Source organism: Gasterosteus aculeatus, chromosome 20 (genome assembly GCF_964276395.1).
Source record: "Gasterosteus aculeatus chromosome 20, fGasAcu3.hap1.1, whole genome shotgun sequence".
Classification (NCBI taxonomy): domain Eukaryota; kingdom Metazoa; phylum Chordata; class Actinopteri; order Perciformes; family Gasterosteidae; genus Gasterosteus; species Gasterosteus aculeatus.
In genome coordinates, this window is record NC_135707.1 from 1773525 (window position 1) to 1787343 (window position 13819).

The following is a 13819-nucleotide window of genomic DNA, read 5'->3' on the forward strand; positions in this document are numbered from 1 at the left end:
TTTAAAAGTCGAGATTTTCAGACTTTATTGACTCAGATGGACAAAGAATGCACATTGTTCAAAACTCAACCACAATAAAGGAGTTAGAATTATAGAAGAAAGGCACCAGAGTCGGATGCAGACGGCAGCATGAGACTTAGTTGCTGGCCATGGTGCTCTCCAGCCAACTGGTGAAGAGGCAGACCTGTGGATGGAGACAGGAGGAGGTTTGTTAGCACAGGCAGCAGGTGGACAATGTGTCTGGATTGAACCACGAGACACTTGGATCTGAGCGTGATGTTGCAGGGTTACCCTGGCGTAGACCCCGGGGTGGTCTCTCTCAGCACATCCGTAGCCCCAGGACACGACGCCCTGCAGCTCCCCGTTGCACACGACGGGTCCACCGGAGTCACCCTGAGAAGCAGAGAGCGTACGTGGAGAAAACCCAGAGTATTCTAGAGGGGCAGCTGAGAAGCACTGGTCCTCTAGGACGAGGACCAATCACAGAGTCCCCTTGGTACCCACCTGGCAGGAGTCCTTGCCTCCCTCCAGGTATCCAGCGCAGAACATGGCGTCAGTGATCATGCCGGGGTAGGAGTTGTCACAGTCCTTGGTAGACAGGATGGGGATGTTCAGGCACTGCAGCTTGTTGCTATCGGCCGCTGTGCAGATACAGAACCAGAGATCCGATGATAAACGAGGTTGAGAACAAGGGAGAAGCTTCTCTAACTTCTAGCTGGTCACTGTGCGGATGTTACTCACAGGAGCTCATGGTGTTGCCCCAGCCAGTGACCTTGCACATTGTGCCAGCGGGGGCGCAGGAGGTGGGGAGGGCCACGGGCACCACGTGCTGGTTGAGGACGGCGGGCTCGCTCAGCTTGATCAGCATGATGTCGTTGTCGATGTTGTAGGAGCTGTATTGGGGATGGCGGATGACGCGAGAGGAGCTGATATACTGCTCGCTTCCCTCGTTGACCCTGAGGTTGTGCTCTCCAAGACGCACCTCAATGCGGCTGCAGGGGGCGAGGGGGGGTAAGCAGGGGTTTAGTGGCAGCTGCGGTTCACAAAAGCAAACTTAATACGTATCTCCACCGCGTTCCACTCACGACTTGTAGCAGTGAGCAGCGGACACAACCCAGTTCTCGTTGACCAGGGAGCCACCGCAGAAGTGGTATCCGGAGTTCAGGGACACCTGGTGGGCCTGGCTGTGGGGGGTGCACTCATACCCTCCGACAATCTTGTCCTCCTCCGTGGCAACTGGAAACACAAGACGGCAAACAGTCAACAACCAAGTGCCGCTTTCTTTGTATTGAGTAAATGAAGACGGGCCGAGGGAAATGCTTACAGGCAGCTCCGATGAGCAGAACGAAGACCAGAGACCTCATGGTGGATGTGTGATGTCGGCGATGAGACGATGAGAGACTTCACCTGCGGTCCTGCTTTATAGAGCTCGACTGCTTTCCTGTTGTTGAACACACCTCCAGCGTTATTTTTGGCCGATTTGGCCGGAACGTGGAAAACTGCCAACAGGTGCTAGAAATCCACGTGTTTGGTTTGCTGTGGGATTCTCTGTATTTGCCCACTGCATGGCTGAAAGTTGTATAGAGGTGAAATGTTTTAAGAAGCATTTTAAAATGAGTTCTTTACAGAAACAAGCATACAAATGCATTTTAAAATAAGGTAAAACGTATGAAAAAGCATTACCCATGATGCGTATCACGCATTCTAAACATCCCTACGTGCATCTGTGTTCAGATCCGGGTGTATTTTGTAATGTTTAACCTGCACATGGATGGATTTGTGGTTGCAGATGTGCAGATGGCGTGGTTCACAACCACAGTGGTTGGATTTGGCTCTTGATTCGTGGGAACGAAAACAGCCTGAAGCGCACATTTACTGACTTCACAGTGAATTCATTTAAACTGGATTCCATTTTTAAGTTTCAGTGCCTTTAGTAATCCAATGTTTTTATTATCATTGTTGTAGTGAAAATGGTTACTCAAGACTAAAGATCAATAAAGAGAATAACTGACTATGTAGCGTAACGTAATGTTAGAAAACTCAATTTGTTACAATTCAGTGCTGATAAATATATGAGTATGTGGAAGATTAACCGGAAAAGGTGCATTTCACTGACGTATTGACGCGTTTGTCCCACACTTGATGTGCTTAAATTACACTTTTCCACTTGATTTTAATTGAACATCAGACTTCAACGTTGGCTGAAAATGGTCTGTGAATTGATAAAAGTCATTATGAAATATGCTCCTCTATGTGCCAGTTACCACGTAGGGTTCGTTGGGTTTCTTGTGATAACTGATTATGTCTGCTGAAACTGACCTCGGCCTTGAGTGAAGGCCTTCTGTGAATAATCCAGCTGTTCGACGGTTATTAGATCACTCTCAGCCACCTGAATTGAAACCCATTCGTCTCGTGGTCTGTACCCCACTCTCAAGCTTTTACTTTGAGCGTTAATGGACCAATCAGGCCGCTCAGAGTGTATAAAAAACGAGGGTTTAACGCTGACGGGATCACTCTGCAGCCATGGGGCCCCTGCTCTTTGCTCTGCTCATTGGAGCCGCTCGTGAGTGTAACAAAGTACTTTTGTGTACTGTGCAACTTTGTGTATTTACCATACCCGGCATCTCTCCATGTGCAGGTGTGTGTGCAGATTGAGTGGCTGAAGGAGACGATGAGCGGCTCTTAACCGTCAGACCTCCTCGTCACGATAACGGACGCCGGCGCCGCTTTCACTGCAGTCCATATTATACAAATAAAGAGTTAAAATGAAGTGTTTGCTCTTCTGTTCAAGTATTATTTCCTTTCTGTTAAAAACGTATTTTTAAAATAATGAATACAACTTTAATAGAACATTTTAACGGTTTTCCAGCAGAGATGCGAACTATCTTAACTGAACGGGAAATTAGATAAATAACAAATGAATAAAATGAAGGTATAACACACAAGTATTGTAACCTTAGTACATTGTTGATGTACATGAGCTTGATTTGGGTATTTTATTATATTTATTTATTATAGTATATTTACTCATATACGTCTACTTCAGAAGCAAACCTTTGACACGTTAAGTTAACATGTATTTTTACTAAACACAAAAAATGATTTTATACTTATGATACATTATAGAACAAATCTGATATGTGTATTTTTCCTCCCTGGGGAATATTAGACGCATTCAGGGCGAAGTTGTGTTAAGTAATGCTGGGATTCACATGAGGTCACAGAGTTACAAAGCAGACGCACAACGTAACTCATCTTGTTCACAAACCATTTAAAAAGTGTCATAGTAAATGCAGAATGGGCCTTCAACTCGCATATAAAGAAGACTTCAAGGACGGCCTATTTTCATCTACGTAACATATCAAAAATCAGGAACTTCCTGTCTCAAAGTGATGCAGAAAAATTAGTTCATGCGTTTGTCACTTCCAGACTTGACTACTGTAATTCTTTGTTATCAGGCTGCTCTTGTAAATCTCTTAAGCCTCTCCAGTTGATTCAGAATGCTGCAGCACGTGTATTAACAAGAACTAAGAAAAGGGATCATATCACTCCTGTATTAACTTCTCTGCACTGGCTCCCTGTTAAATCAAGAATAGATTTTAAGGTACTTCTCCTCACCTACAAGGCACTTGCTGGTGAGGCACCGTTGTATCTTCAAGAGCTTGTAACACCGTATTGCCCTACAAGGCAGCTGCGCTCCATAGATGCTGGGTTACTTGTTGTTCCTATGGTTTTAAAAAGTAGGCTGGGGGCCAGAGCCTTCAGTTATCAAGCTCCTCTTTTGTGGAACCAGGTTCCCGGGCAGATTCGGTCAGCTCTTTTAAAGTAAAACTTAAAACGTTCCTCTTTGATTCTGCCTATAGTTAGGGCTGGCTCAGGTTAGCCCGGACCAGCCCTTAGTTAAGCTGCTATAGGCTTAGAATGCCGGGGGAATTCTTAGGACACACCAAGCTCCTCTCTCACGCTCTCGTTCTACCATACCATAATGCACATGACTAATTCAGCTTCTTTCCGGGAGTTTTTTTTTGTGCTTTCTCCCCTATCAGGTCTCCGTAGATCGTGGTTCCTTCGGGACCCTGGTCCTGACACCTACCGTGGCCTGCTGCTGCCATCATCATCATCATCATCATCATCATCATTATTTGAGATATTAATCATATTACTTTACTCATAAACCGACATTACCCTCTCCTAAAGTCTCTGCGCTCTCCCTCCCCACAGGCTTCTGTGGATCGTGGTTCTATCTGATGGTGGTTGCCCCTGCAGTGGTCCTGCTGTGCGCCTGGCTTACTACTCACAATTACTTGAATCATTTCTGTCATATAGTCTCATGTATTATACATTGTTCATTCTGTACACATGACATCCATTGTAGTCTGTCCATCCCGGGAGTGGGATCCCTCCTCTGACGTTCTCACTAAGGTTTCTTCCCTTTTTTCCCTCTTGTAAGGGTTTTTTCATTTTTTGGGGAGTTTTTCCTGTGCCGATGGAGGGTTTCGGGGCAGAGGATGTCGTATGTGTACAGACTGTAAAGCCCTCTGAGGCAAATTTGTAATTTGCGATTATGGGCTATACAAAATAAAATGACTTGACTTGACTTGACTTGACTCTTACTCTTTTCATTGTGATATTGTTACTTTTGCGTAAAGGATCTTACTTCTTCCTCCACCACTCTTCTCTGCCTATTTATTGAAAACTCCCTAAAAAAAGATTTTACAACGATTAGCATTTGCTTTTCAAGGCAGCCTCACCTCTCATTTCTGAACGTAGTTATTAGATAACAGGTGGTGGGAAACACACCGCTGTGAGATACCGTGTTCACACATCCAAATATAAAGTCCACGTGTTTACCTGCACAATCTGACCGGAGGAAAAAGGGACACCTTCCAGCTGGTGGCTCTAAAGGATTAGCTAAATAAATGCAGCGATATTGAAGATTTCCTAAAAAAGGACGATTTACTGTGAATAAATGTTCCACCTGATAATGGAGAGGAATAAAACCCTTGTTCCCTGACATGCAGCTTCTGTAATATAAAGTATGAAACCTAGAAAGGTATAAAGACGATCACTGTATTGAGAGCAGTGGATGCAACACACGAGGGAACTAAACGGAAACCTTCACTCTCATCATGCTCATCTCCATGATAATCTATTTGGCTGTTATGTGCGGCCATTTAAAAATGTATTGTAATTATATAGTTTGGTTTTGTTTAAAACAAATGTTCTTTTTCATCATCTCAACATAACAATATAGCTTCAAACGTGCTTCTAACTAACACATTCACTACATATTAGAGATCGATTAATATTTATTTCTATCGTAGTGTACGTTACGATCTATTTCCATGCGCTCCCCAATGCTTTTGCAAATCTACTGAGAAGAAAGCCACCCTGGAATTCTTGTAAATTAGTCACCAAAGTCCAACATCCTGCGACTTAGATTGGCCCTTCGCTGACCAATGGGGACGCTCGGAGATGGGGACGTCTCTGGTGTCCATGGATATAAAGCGGGGCTTCAGGTGAAGTCTGTCATCGCCGACATCACACATCCACCATGAGGTCTCTGGTCTTCGTTCTGCTCATCGGAGCTGCCTGTAAGCATTTCCCTCGGCCCGTCTTCATTTACTCAATACAGAGAAAGCGGCACTTGGTTGTTGACTGTTTGCCGTCTTGTGTTTCCAGTTGCCACGGAGGAGGACAAGATTGTCGGAGGGTATGAGTGCACCCCCCACAGCCAGGCCCACCAGGTGTCCCTGAACTCCGGATACCACTTCTGCGGTGGCTCCCTGGTCAACGAGAACTGGGTTGTGTCCGCTGCTCACTGCTACAAGTCGTGAGTGGAGCGTGGTGGAGATACGTATTAAGTTTGCTTTTGTGAACCGCAGCTGCCACTAAACCCCTGCTTACCCCCCCTCGCCCCCTGCAGCCGCATTGAGGTGCGTCTTGGAGAGCACAACCTCAGGGTCAACGAGGGAAGCGAGCAGTATATCAGCTCCTCTCGCGTCATCCGCCATCCCCAATACAGCTCCTACAACATCGACAACGACATCATGCTGATCAAGCTGAGCGAGCCCGCCGTCCTCAACCAGCACGTGGTGCCCGTGGCCCTCCCCACCTCCTGCGCCCCCGCTGGCACAATGTGCAAGGTCACTGGCTGGGGCAACACCATGAGCTCCTGTGAGTAACATCCGCACAGTGACCAGCTAGAAGTTAGAGAAGCTTCTCCCTTGTTCTCAACCTCGTTTATCATCGGATCTCTGGTTCTGTATCTGCACAGCGGCCGATAGCAACAAGCTGCAGTGCCTGAACATCCCCATCCTGTCTACCAAGGACTGTGACAACTCCTACCCCGGCATGATCACTGACGCCATGTTCTGCGCTGGATACCTGGAGGGAGGCAAGGACTCCTGCCAGGTGGGTACCAAGGGGACTCTGTGATTGGTCCTCGTCCTAGAGGACCAGTGCTTCTCAGCCGCCCCTCTAGAATACTCTGGGTTTTCTCCACGTACGCTCTCTGCTTCTCAGGGTGACTCCGGTGGACCCGTCGTGTGCAACGGGGAGCTGCAGGGCGTCGTGTCCTGGGGCTACGGATGTGCTGAGAGAGACCACCCCGGGGTCTACGCCAGGGTAACCCTGCAACATCACGCTCAGATCCAAGTGTCTCGTGGTTCAATCCAGACACATTGTCCACCTGCTGCCTGTGCTAACAAACCTCTCCCTGTCTCCATCCACAGGTCTGCCTCTTCACCAGTTGGCTGGAGAGCACCATGGCCAGCAACTAAGTCTCATGCTGCCGTCTGCATCCGACTCTGGTGCCTTTCTTCTATAATTCTAACTCCATTATTGTGGTTGAGTTTTATTAACAATGTGCATTCTTTGTCCATCTGAGTCAATAAAGTCTGAAAGTCTCCACTTTAAAAGGAGGTTTCTCTCAATTTTTGCCCTCAATGTCCAACATTATGACATTTTCATTATTATTTTATTGTCAGGTTGAATAAAAAGGATGACTAAAGACTCCTAATAGTATCAGCGATAGTTATGAAAGTTCATGGCTTTATATGAATTGTTGTTTGTTGTCTTTCATTGATTTTATCAGTTTACCTATAACAAAATAGAAATGTATTCAACAAGTAATGTCACAAGATAATTACAGGTAAGAAAATGAAGATAAATGGATATCACATTCATTGTTTCACTGTGGTGATGATGATGATAATGATGATGGGGGATAATCCACACTGCTGTCTGTGAAGAGCAAGGAGATGATTAAAGTGTGATACTTCAAGCTTGTGCTGCACCACGTCACAAAAAACGTTTTCTATTCTGAGAAACAGCAGCAGAGGAGCACATGTTTACATAAGGACTCCCCCAGCATCATCATTTAAACTAAAGGAAGAGAGTACGAGTCCCCTTCAACCACAATACATGTAAGGACCTGCTCAGAAAACACTGTCCGTTTCATTTGATCCATTACTTTGATAAATAAGAAACCCCGGACCAAGTTTTTTGTAGTAATTGGAACTCATTCAATAGAAATCCAACTACCTTTCCAATTATTGTGGGATTCTGGGATTGATTAATGGGTTTTGTAACATCTGAGGATTCTCAGGACGTAGACAATCAAATGAGAACAGAAGAAATGGATTGATTCACACACACAATGTTGGATTTGCTCATGAACTCATGCGTTGTTGTGACCTGTTGTTTTTGGTGGACATGGTACCACTGACTTAGTATTTGGTCTATTGCTGCATTGGGAACAGATAGTACAGTACTGTCAAAAATAATGTACACACTGATGCATCACAACAATCTAGGTTTTATTGATTGTGCCCTGAACCCTACTTCCTCTCTCTCCCACCCTGCTTCCACTCATTACAGCTGTCAGCGGCTCTCCGCTGCCTCGTGTTTCCGTTCCAATCTCCGTCCTGTTTCCCCTCTCTCGTGTAGCTCGGGATGGTAGATCCCAGAGCTACGCGTATGTGGAGAGAATATCGTTGATCCAGGGCGTCAGAGAGCAGACCTTGGTGTAAACGCCGGGGTAGTTGGGTTGAGCACAGCCCTGGCCCCAGGAGACGACACCGTGCAGCTCCCCGTTGCACACCAGAGGACCACCAGAGTCACCCTGGACATGGAAGAGGTGGATAGTTGATTCCTTCTATCGTTCCATCCCCGTAAACATGTTTTCTCCTGTGGAACCGTGTGGAAATACCTGACAGGAATCCTTCCCCCCCTCCAGGTACCCGGCACACACCATGCGGTCAGTGATCCTGCCGGGGTAGGAACCCTCGCAGTCCTTGTTAGACAGAATGGGGACTTCCAAACACTGAAGGTAAAACGGGTTGAACACTGCAGATATCAGCCAGAAAGAAAGAAAGAAAGGGGGAAGATGGAGGGGTGTTATTTGTCATGTTTACCATAATTACGTAGAATTGCCATATACCATCAAACCACTATGGCAACTTTAATTGAGTAAGAGAGAGCAGCTCTTTGAGTAATAAATGATCCACCACCCTTGATCCCTTGAGTCAAATTGTGTTGGAAGGTTTGAAAGGGTTCCTGATATCTGGAATGGGGAGATTAATTCACAGCAATTTCCCCAGAGGTATCTATAGAAGGCCAAAGCGTGGACTAACCACTTGTCAGGTTAAGGTGAAATCATTGCAGCTGAATAAATGTTCAGTTTTTTCATCCTTCTACCGGTTTGGTGCCTCCCCACCTTGATCGGTGTAGATGTTGCCCCATCCGGACACTGTGCACATGTCCCCGGGCGCGGGGCAGGCTTCGGGCAGCGCGACGGGCTGGACGTGCTGGTTCACGGTGACGGGGTGCGCCAGCTTCATCAGCATGATGTCGTAGTCCAGCGTCTGGTAGTCGTAGCGCTCGTGCCAGTAGATGGCGTCCACCGACATGTACTGCTCCGTTCCCTCCTGCATCCAGATGTGGTGGTCACCCAAGATGGCGATCTGTGAAAAAGGGCTAAAGTGGAGACAAAAGACAACATTTTCAAAGTCCTCTTTATCAAATATACTACTCGTACAAAAACACTGAAGGGCACACGCACTTTTGCCAGCAGTGGGCTGCAGAGACGATCCACCGGTCGTTGATGAGGGAGCCGCCGCAGAAGTGGTAGCCGACATTGAGGGACACCTGCCAGGGTTGAGAGTGGGCTTCACACTGGTAGCCACCCACGATCCTGTCATCCGCAGGTGCTGCAGCTGTGTGCGGTAAAAGGACACGTGTCATATTTATGCGTGAGGTTCTTCTTTATGGGTGAAGTTCTTCTTTATGCCCAACGTCGTTGCGCATGCTGCGGGTACCTGCGGCGCCCAGGAGCGAGACGACGATCAGGCCGAGCATCTTGTAGCCGACTCAAGCCGTCTTCCGCTCATCCGCTGCATTTATACCTCAACTCGCTGTGCTCCACCTCCACCTCCATGCCTCCACCCAATACCCACCCGCTCTCAATGCCCTCATCCCGGCCCTGAAAAATAACCTTATCTTCTCCACGTTCAGCCTCTCAGTTAATAAGTGAGCCACAGCTTGTATGTTTTGGGTGTACTCAAGTTTTATGTACTCGTGTTTTGACTGATAATCTGCCGCACATAAATAAATGTGCTTGTTCTTTTGATGGGGGACACATTTCTCCCTTTCTCAGACACACAATGATCAGTTGTATCAGCCAAACAACATAACACTTGTTATGCACTCAAGAGCTCAAAGGCTGTTTGTTTCTGGATGATACTGAAGCAGAAGAAAACAAATTGTTTTGGGACGTATGACCATTTTTTCTCTTGGCTTAAATTTAAGTGCAACCCAAAGTAAATCAGCCAGAAGACGACATTTACATTCTTTGAATAAACTATTATTCATAAAAAGTTTGGCACAGAGTCTCTTCGTAAAAAACAGCAGTTATTTCCATACTTTTCTCCTTTCTTTTCTTGAACAGGCCCAAATCTAAAGGTTACATAACTGTTTTTAGTGTTGGATGTCTCAGCTTGCCAACAATAAGTGACCAATGAGAGAACCGTAGACAGGTGTTAAACACGTCGAGACCTTGGTCCATGTTTGTAAAATAGGTGCACAGATGACATAACCGCAGGGGGTATGCTGCGATGGGGTCACCAGGGAGAGGGAGGGCATGAGAACGGAGCCGGATATAAATACTAGCCCGGATTGACCGAGGTGCCTTCTGATCGTTCATCCGACACCATGACACTGCTGGCTCTGCTGCTGATGATCGGAGCTGCTGGTAAAGACACACACACGCATACGGAGCCGTGCATGTGCACTGTTATTTCAGAAAAAGACGCTGTTGTTGAAGATACCTTTAACCCAGATGTGTGTCCCAGCGGCGGTTCCCCGTGGAGACGGGAGAATCATCGGCGGCCAGGAGTGCGAGCCTCACTCTCGTCCATTCATGGCCTCGCTCAACTACGGTTATCACTTCTGTGGGGGGGTGCTCGTCAACAAACAGTGGGTGCTGTCCGTCGCGCACTGTTGGTACAAGTGAGTACGCTTCAGCGGAGGAGGCATTGTGCCGTGTCTCCTCGGTGCCGGGCTGCTGTGACATCTTCTGTGACAACAAAATAGTGAATTTCTTTTTGTAACATTCCACCTCCTCTCTCAGCCCCTATGCCATGCAGATCATGCTGGGGGAACATAACGTGCGAGTGTTTGAGGGCACAGAGCAGCTCATGAAGACCGAAAACATCATCTGGCACCCGAGGTGAGTACAAATTGAAAAAAATCTCATTTCATGGTTTCATTCTTGTCTGGTTCATTTGTTCCGTGCAGAGAAACAATCTTCATCCTTCTCTGCATGCAGTTATGACTACCAGACTCTGGACTTTGACATCATGTTGATCAAGCTCTTCCACCCAGTGGAGGTGACCTCAGCGGTCGCACCGATCCCGTTGCCCACAAGGTGCCCGACGGGGGGGCTCCCCTGCTCTGTGTCTGGCTGGGGCTACACGGCCATCGATGGCGCAGGTGGGTCGATGTTTTCATCAACATGCTTAATGCCGTTATGTGTTGAATTTGTGTAGAATCAGATTTGTGTGTGTAGGGTATGTTGTTTCAAACCTTCAGTTTCTGGTGTACCAGTCGTTGTAGTATCCAGGCTTCAAGTACTTCCTGTGTAGCCACATTCCGATAAAGCTTTAATTTGCGCTTCATAGATCACAATTGTTGTTCGTCAACTTAATTCAAAGAACAGCGAGGTTTAACATGTTGCTCACCTCACTCACTGACGCACTATGTGGTTATTAATGAGCTGAGAATCCCAGACGTGCTGCTAAAGCGGTTCTTTCACTCCGCTCCCGCTGCTACAGCGAACGCGCCCAAGCGCCTGCAGTGTTTGGATGTGCCGATAGTGGACGAGCAGGACTGTGAGGACGCCTATCCCGGCATGATCTCCCGCAGGATGGTCTGTGCCGGATACATGGATGGAGGCAGAGATGCATGCAATGTGAGTTTTGCAGTAAAGGTCGCAGACACCGATTGGATTCACAGGCCCGTGTGTGTGTGTGTGTGTGTGGAGGCATTTATCACATGCTCACTCTGCAGGGGGACTCCGGCAGCCCTCTGGTGTGTGCCGGAGAGGTCCAGGGCCTGGTGTCATGGGGTCAGGGATGTGCTCAGCCCAACTACCCTGGAGTGTACGTCAAAGTGTGTGAGTTCCTCCCCTGGATTCAAGACACCCTGGAGGCCAACCCCTGAAGAAATGACCCGTTTTAGCTTTACTTTTCTTTTTACAATCGATCCCCACAGCCCTGACTCTGCTTTTCTTTCTCTCTCTGATGCCCTGTCCCTTCTCGAGAGTTGTCGCTCATATATCCAAAATTTACCCACATGTGCCGGAACGTAAAACACAAGATAAAAATATATCCAATTTTCATTTGGCGGTTTACATCGATAGTGGGAGAAAAAACTCAAGTAGTGGAAGTATGTCAGTTACAGTTTTAATACAATATAAGACAGTTTGGTGTAGTTACAAAGAGGCCTTTCTCTGCTCACTCCCTCATTCATAGGAACACACTTGGGTTAAATGATGAGGTAGTGTATTTCTATTCTTTCAAATTTTCACTCTGCGGTTTCCCCCTTTTGTTTGTTCATATTATACAACATTTCATTCATTTCTATTATCTCATTGAGGGTGAAAAAACATTTCAGTTATATCAGTTCTGCACCTTTTAAAAGACCCCTTTTAAGACGATAATTGCAGTGTAAATGTTGAACAGCAGGAGGCCTCTGTTAGCAAATGTCCTCTCATTCATCACGACTTGAGCCGTGGGATGAATATAAGGTCATTTAAGGTTAAACGTGAAAGCAAACATTCAACATTGAACAACATTCAACATTCAACAACATTCAATGGGGTCTGTTTCTGGATTTGAGATATGTTTGTCACCACGTATTCTTTATTTAGTCAAGGATGCTTTTCTATGAGGAGGACATTCGTCTCGTCATCTCTGCCGGGTCACATCCGTCGTCTCTGAGCGCCTCTTTCCATTCCTCCCTCTCTCCACGTTGTTGTCCCTGTTTGACTGGACTGGAGGGTCTGAGCCACGCTGCCCCTCCTGGACACCAACACGACAAGAGATCATACCATGCTGTGAAATAGTATGTATGTGTATGATGTGTTACCAAAGAGGATGTGAGAAGTGACCTTTTACAGAGGTTGAGGATGCTTGAGACTGAATGCGTACTTAAGCAACCGTTGCATCTCCTCAAAGAAGGATTTAGAGAGAAGGAACCGAATGACAAACGTAAATAAAAAGAAACATGCAATTCATAATCTAAGTAATATTGTTTCATAAAAAATGTGGGCTTCTTTTCTCAAGTTGTGGATTCTGGGGAGAATTTTAATTGAACAGAAACATTAAATTAAACGTGGGAACCAACAGATTTGAATCTTTTTACATTTTTAGAATAACATCATCTGCATAGTGTAGAATAATCACAGTTACAAGGTTATACAATGAAATCACTTACCCTCAACACTGTTCCGAGGAGGAGACAAAAACGTTGCTGGTGGGATTAATTCAGTGCTGCTTAAAACAGGAAAACATAAAATGGCAAAGTAGGTAATAACTTCAACAATAACATCAACTGCAATATCAGACCAGTGTTTGGCACGATATTCGTTACTGAAGATTAGCAACACAAAAAACATTACAATAACTGTCCCCTTTGGGTCAGAATCTCTAGTAACAACCCACAGATAAATATGTCACTTTTATTACTGCATGAAGTTTATTGTATAGATAAAAAAATAATGGGAGAAATATGCAGAAAGGAAACGAGCAATTCAAGGTGAAACGTAAAAGAGCCACAAAGCAAACTGCACGTCTTCTAAAGTCCTATAGTGTGTTCCCAACCTTGTAATAAAATTGTTAGCTGTTAAATACAATTATTCAAAATGTCTTGATGATCATGATCGTTTGAAATAACTTGTGATTGTGAATAAAACATTTCGTGGTCCTTATCGCAGTAGAACAAAAAGTCACTCTAAGTCTCTCCAAGGTTTCTAATGCATATCTGGACTTCTTTACTAATCTGCTTTAAACAGTCTTACCTTTTCATATTTGTCTGTTTTTTCTCTCTTCTACGTCCTTCATTGCCACTTTGATCCTGCCGACGAGAGCAAACATGTGAGGACGTCAGCCACTAGGATGGATGAAGGTAAATACGAGACTGACGTACTAAACAATCGTCACAATCGACTTAATGTGTAATTAGCTTATTTCATTCTCTGGCTACTACACACACTCACTCTGCTAATGGTGTGCATTCTGAACATTATCAATCCTCCTAG

At 45.8% G+C, this 13819-nt stretch overlaps 5 protein-coding genes across 27 annotated transcripts in view; 3 read left to right on the forward strand and 2 right to left on the reverse strand.

Moving 5' to 3' along the window:
- LOC120810624 (transmembrane protease serine 9) lies at positions 1–10190 on the reverse strand. The gene is made up of 11 exons (XM_078094142.1): positions 9321–10190; positions 9065–9218; positions 8720–8979; positions 8213–8349; positions 7974–8125; positions 1325–1401; positions 1086–1236; positions 742–992; positions 505–641; positions 292–393; positions 1–184 (listed from the first exon to the last, which is right to left on the reverse strand). The coding sequence occupies exons 1-11, from the start codon at positions 9358–9360 to the stop codon at positions 137–139; spliced, it is 1509 nt and encodes a 502-aa protein (XP_077950268.1). The 5' UTR covers positions 9361–10190; the 3' UTR covers positions 1–136.
- Positions 5508–6920, forward strand: LOC120810625 (trypsin-1). The gene is made up of 6 exons (XM_040165348.2): positions 5508–5594; positions 5683–5833; positions 5927–6177; positions 6278–6414; positions 6526–6627; positions 6735–6920. Exons 1-6 carry the CDS (start codon positions 5555–5557, stop codon positions 6780–6782), a joined length of 729 nt encoding a protein of 242 aa, XP_040021282.2. The 5' UTR covers positions 5508–5554; the 3' UTR covers positions 6783–6920.
- Positions 10101–12905, forward strand: LOC120810623 (trypsin). Its single transcript, XM_040165345.2, has 6 exons — positions 10101–10252; positions 10353–10509; positions 10631–10729; positions 10829–10992; positions 11334–11470; positions 11569–12905. The coding sequence occupies exons 1-6, from the start codon at positions 10213–10215 to the stop codon at positions 11719–11721; spliced, it is 750 nt and encodes a 249-aa protein (XP_040021279.2). The 5' UTR covers positions 10101–10212; the 3' UTR covers positions 11722–12905.
- The window catches only part of cblc (Cbl proto-oncogene C, E3 ubiquitin protein ligase), a 9560-nt gene continuing 7688 nt past the window's right edge, over positions 11948–13819 (reverse strand). For 4 of the 22 annotated variants that reach the window (XM_078094439.1, XM_078094438.1, XM_078094437.1 and 1 more), the window contains exons 11-13: positions 13580–13635; positions 12997–13052; positions 11948–12581 (exon numbers count right to left, since the gene is read on the reverse strand). In XM_078094439.1, the coding sequence (XP_077950565.1) occupies positions 12445–12581; positions 12997–13052; positions 13580–13635 (249 nt within the window). In that variant the 3' untranslated portion in view covers positions 11948–12444. Of the gene's footprint in view, positions 12615–12996; positions 13056–13579; positions 13639–13819 lie in introns of all 22 variants that reach the window. The other 18 variants (XM_078094436.1, XM_078094435.1, XM_040165333.2 and 15 more) reach the window with 7 other exon arrangements.
- bcl3 (BCL3 transcription coactivator) overlaps positions 13601–13819 on the forward strand; it is a 23606-nt gene continuing 23387 nt past the window's right edge. Inside the window, exon 1 of one of the 2 annotated variants that reach the window (XM_040165342.2) lies at positions 13601–13686. In XM_040165342.2, coding sequence (XP_040021276.2) covers positions 13681–13686 — 6 coding nt within the window. In that variant the 5' untranslated portion in view covers positions 13601–13680. The remainder of the gene's footprint in view (positions 13687–13819) is intronic. The other variant, XM_078094440.1, reaches the window with a different exon arrangement.

Coding starts and splice junctions, on each gene's coding strand:
- LOC120810625 (XM_040165348.2), top strand. CDS start 5,555: ATGAGGTCTCTGGTCTTCGTTCTGCTCATCGGAGCTGCCT. Junction 5,834..5,926: donor GCTGCTCACTGCTACAAGTC/GTGAGTGGAGCG, acceptor CGCCCCCTGCAG/CCGCATTGAGGTGCGTCTTG. Junction 6,415..6,525: donor GAGGCAAGGACTCCTGCCAG/GTGGGTACCAAG, acceptor TCTGCTTCTCAG/GGTGACTCCGGTGGACCCGT.
- LOC120810624 (XM_078094142.1), bottom strand. CDS start 9,360: ATGCTCGGCCTGATCGTCGTCTCGCTCCTGGGCGCCGCAG. Junction 993..1,085: donor GCTGCTCACTGCTACAAGTC/GTGAGTGGAACG, acceptor CGCCCCCTGCAG/CCGCATTGAGGTGCGTCTTG. Junction 185..291: donor ACCCCGGGGTCTACGCCAGG/GTAACCCTGCAA, acceptor CTCCATCCACAG/GTCTGCCTCTTCACCAGTTG.
- LOC120810623 (XM_040165345.2), top strand. CDS start 10,213: ATGACACTGCTGGCTCTGCTGCTGATGATCGGAGCTGCTG. Junction 10,510..10,630: donor GTCGCGCACTGTTGGTACAA/GTGAGTACGCTT, acceptor CTCCTCTCTCAG/CCCCTATGCCATGCAGATCA. Junction 10,993..11,333: donor CACGGCCATCGATGGCGCAG/GTGGGTCGATGT, acceptor CCGCTGCTACAG/CGAACGCGCCCAAGCGCCTG.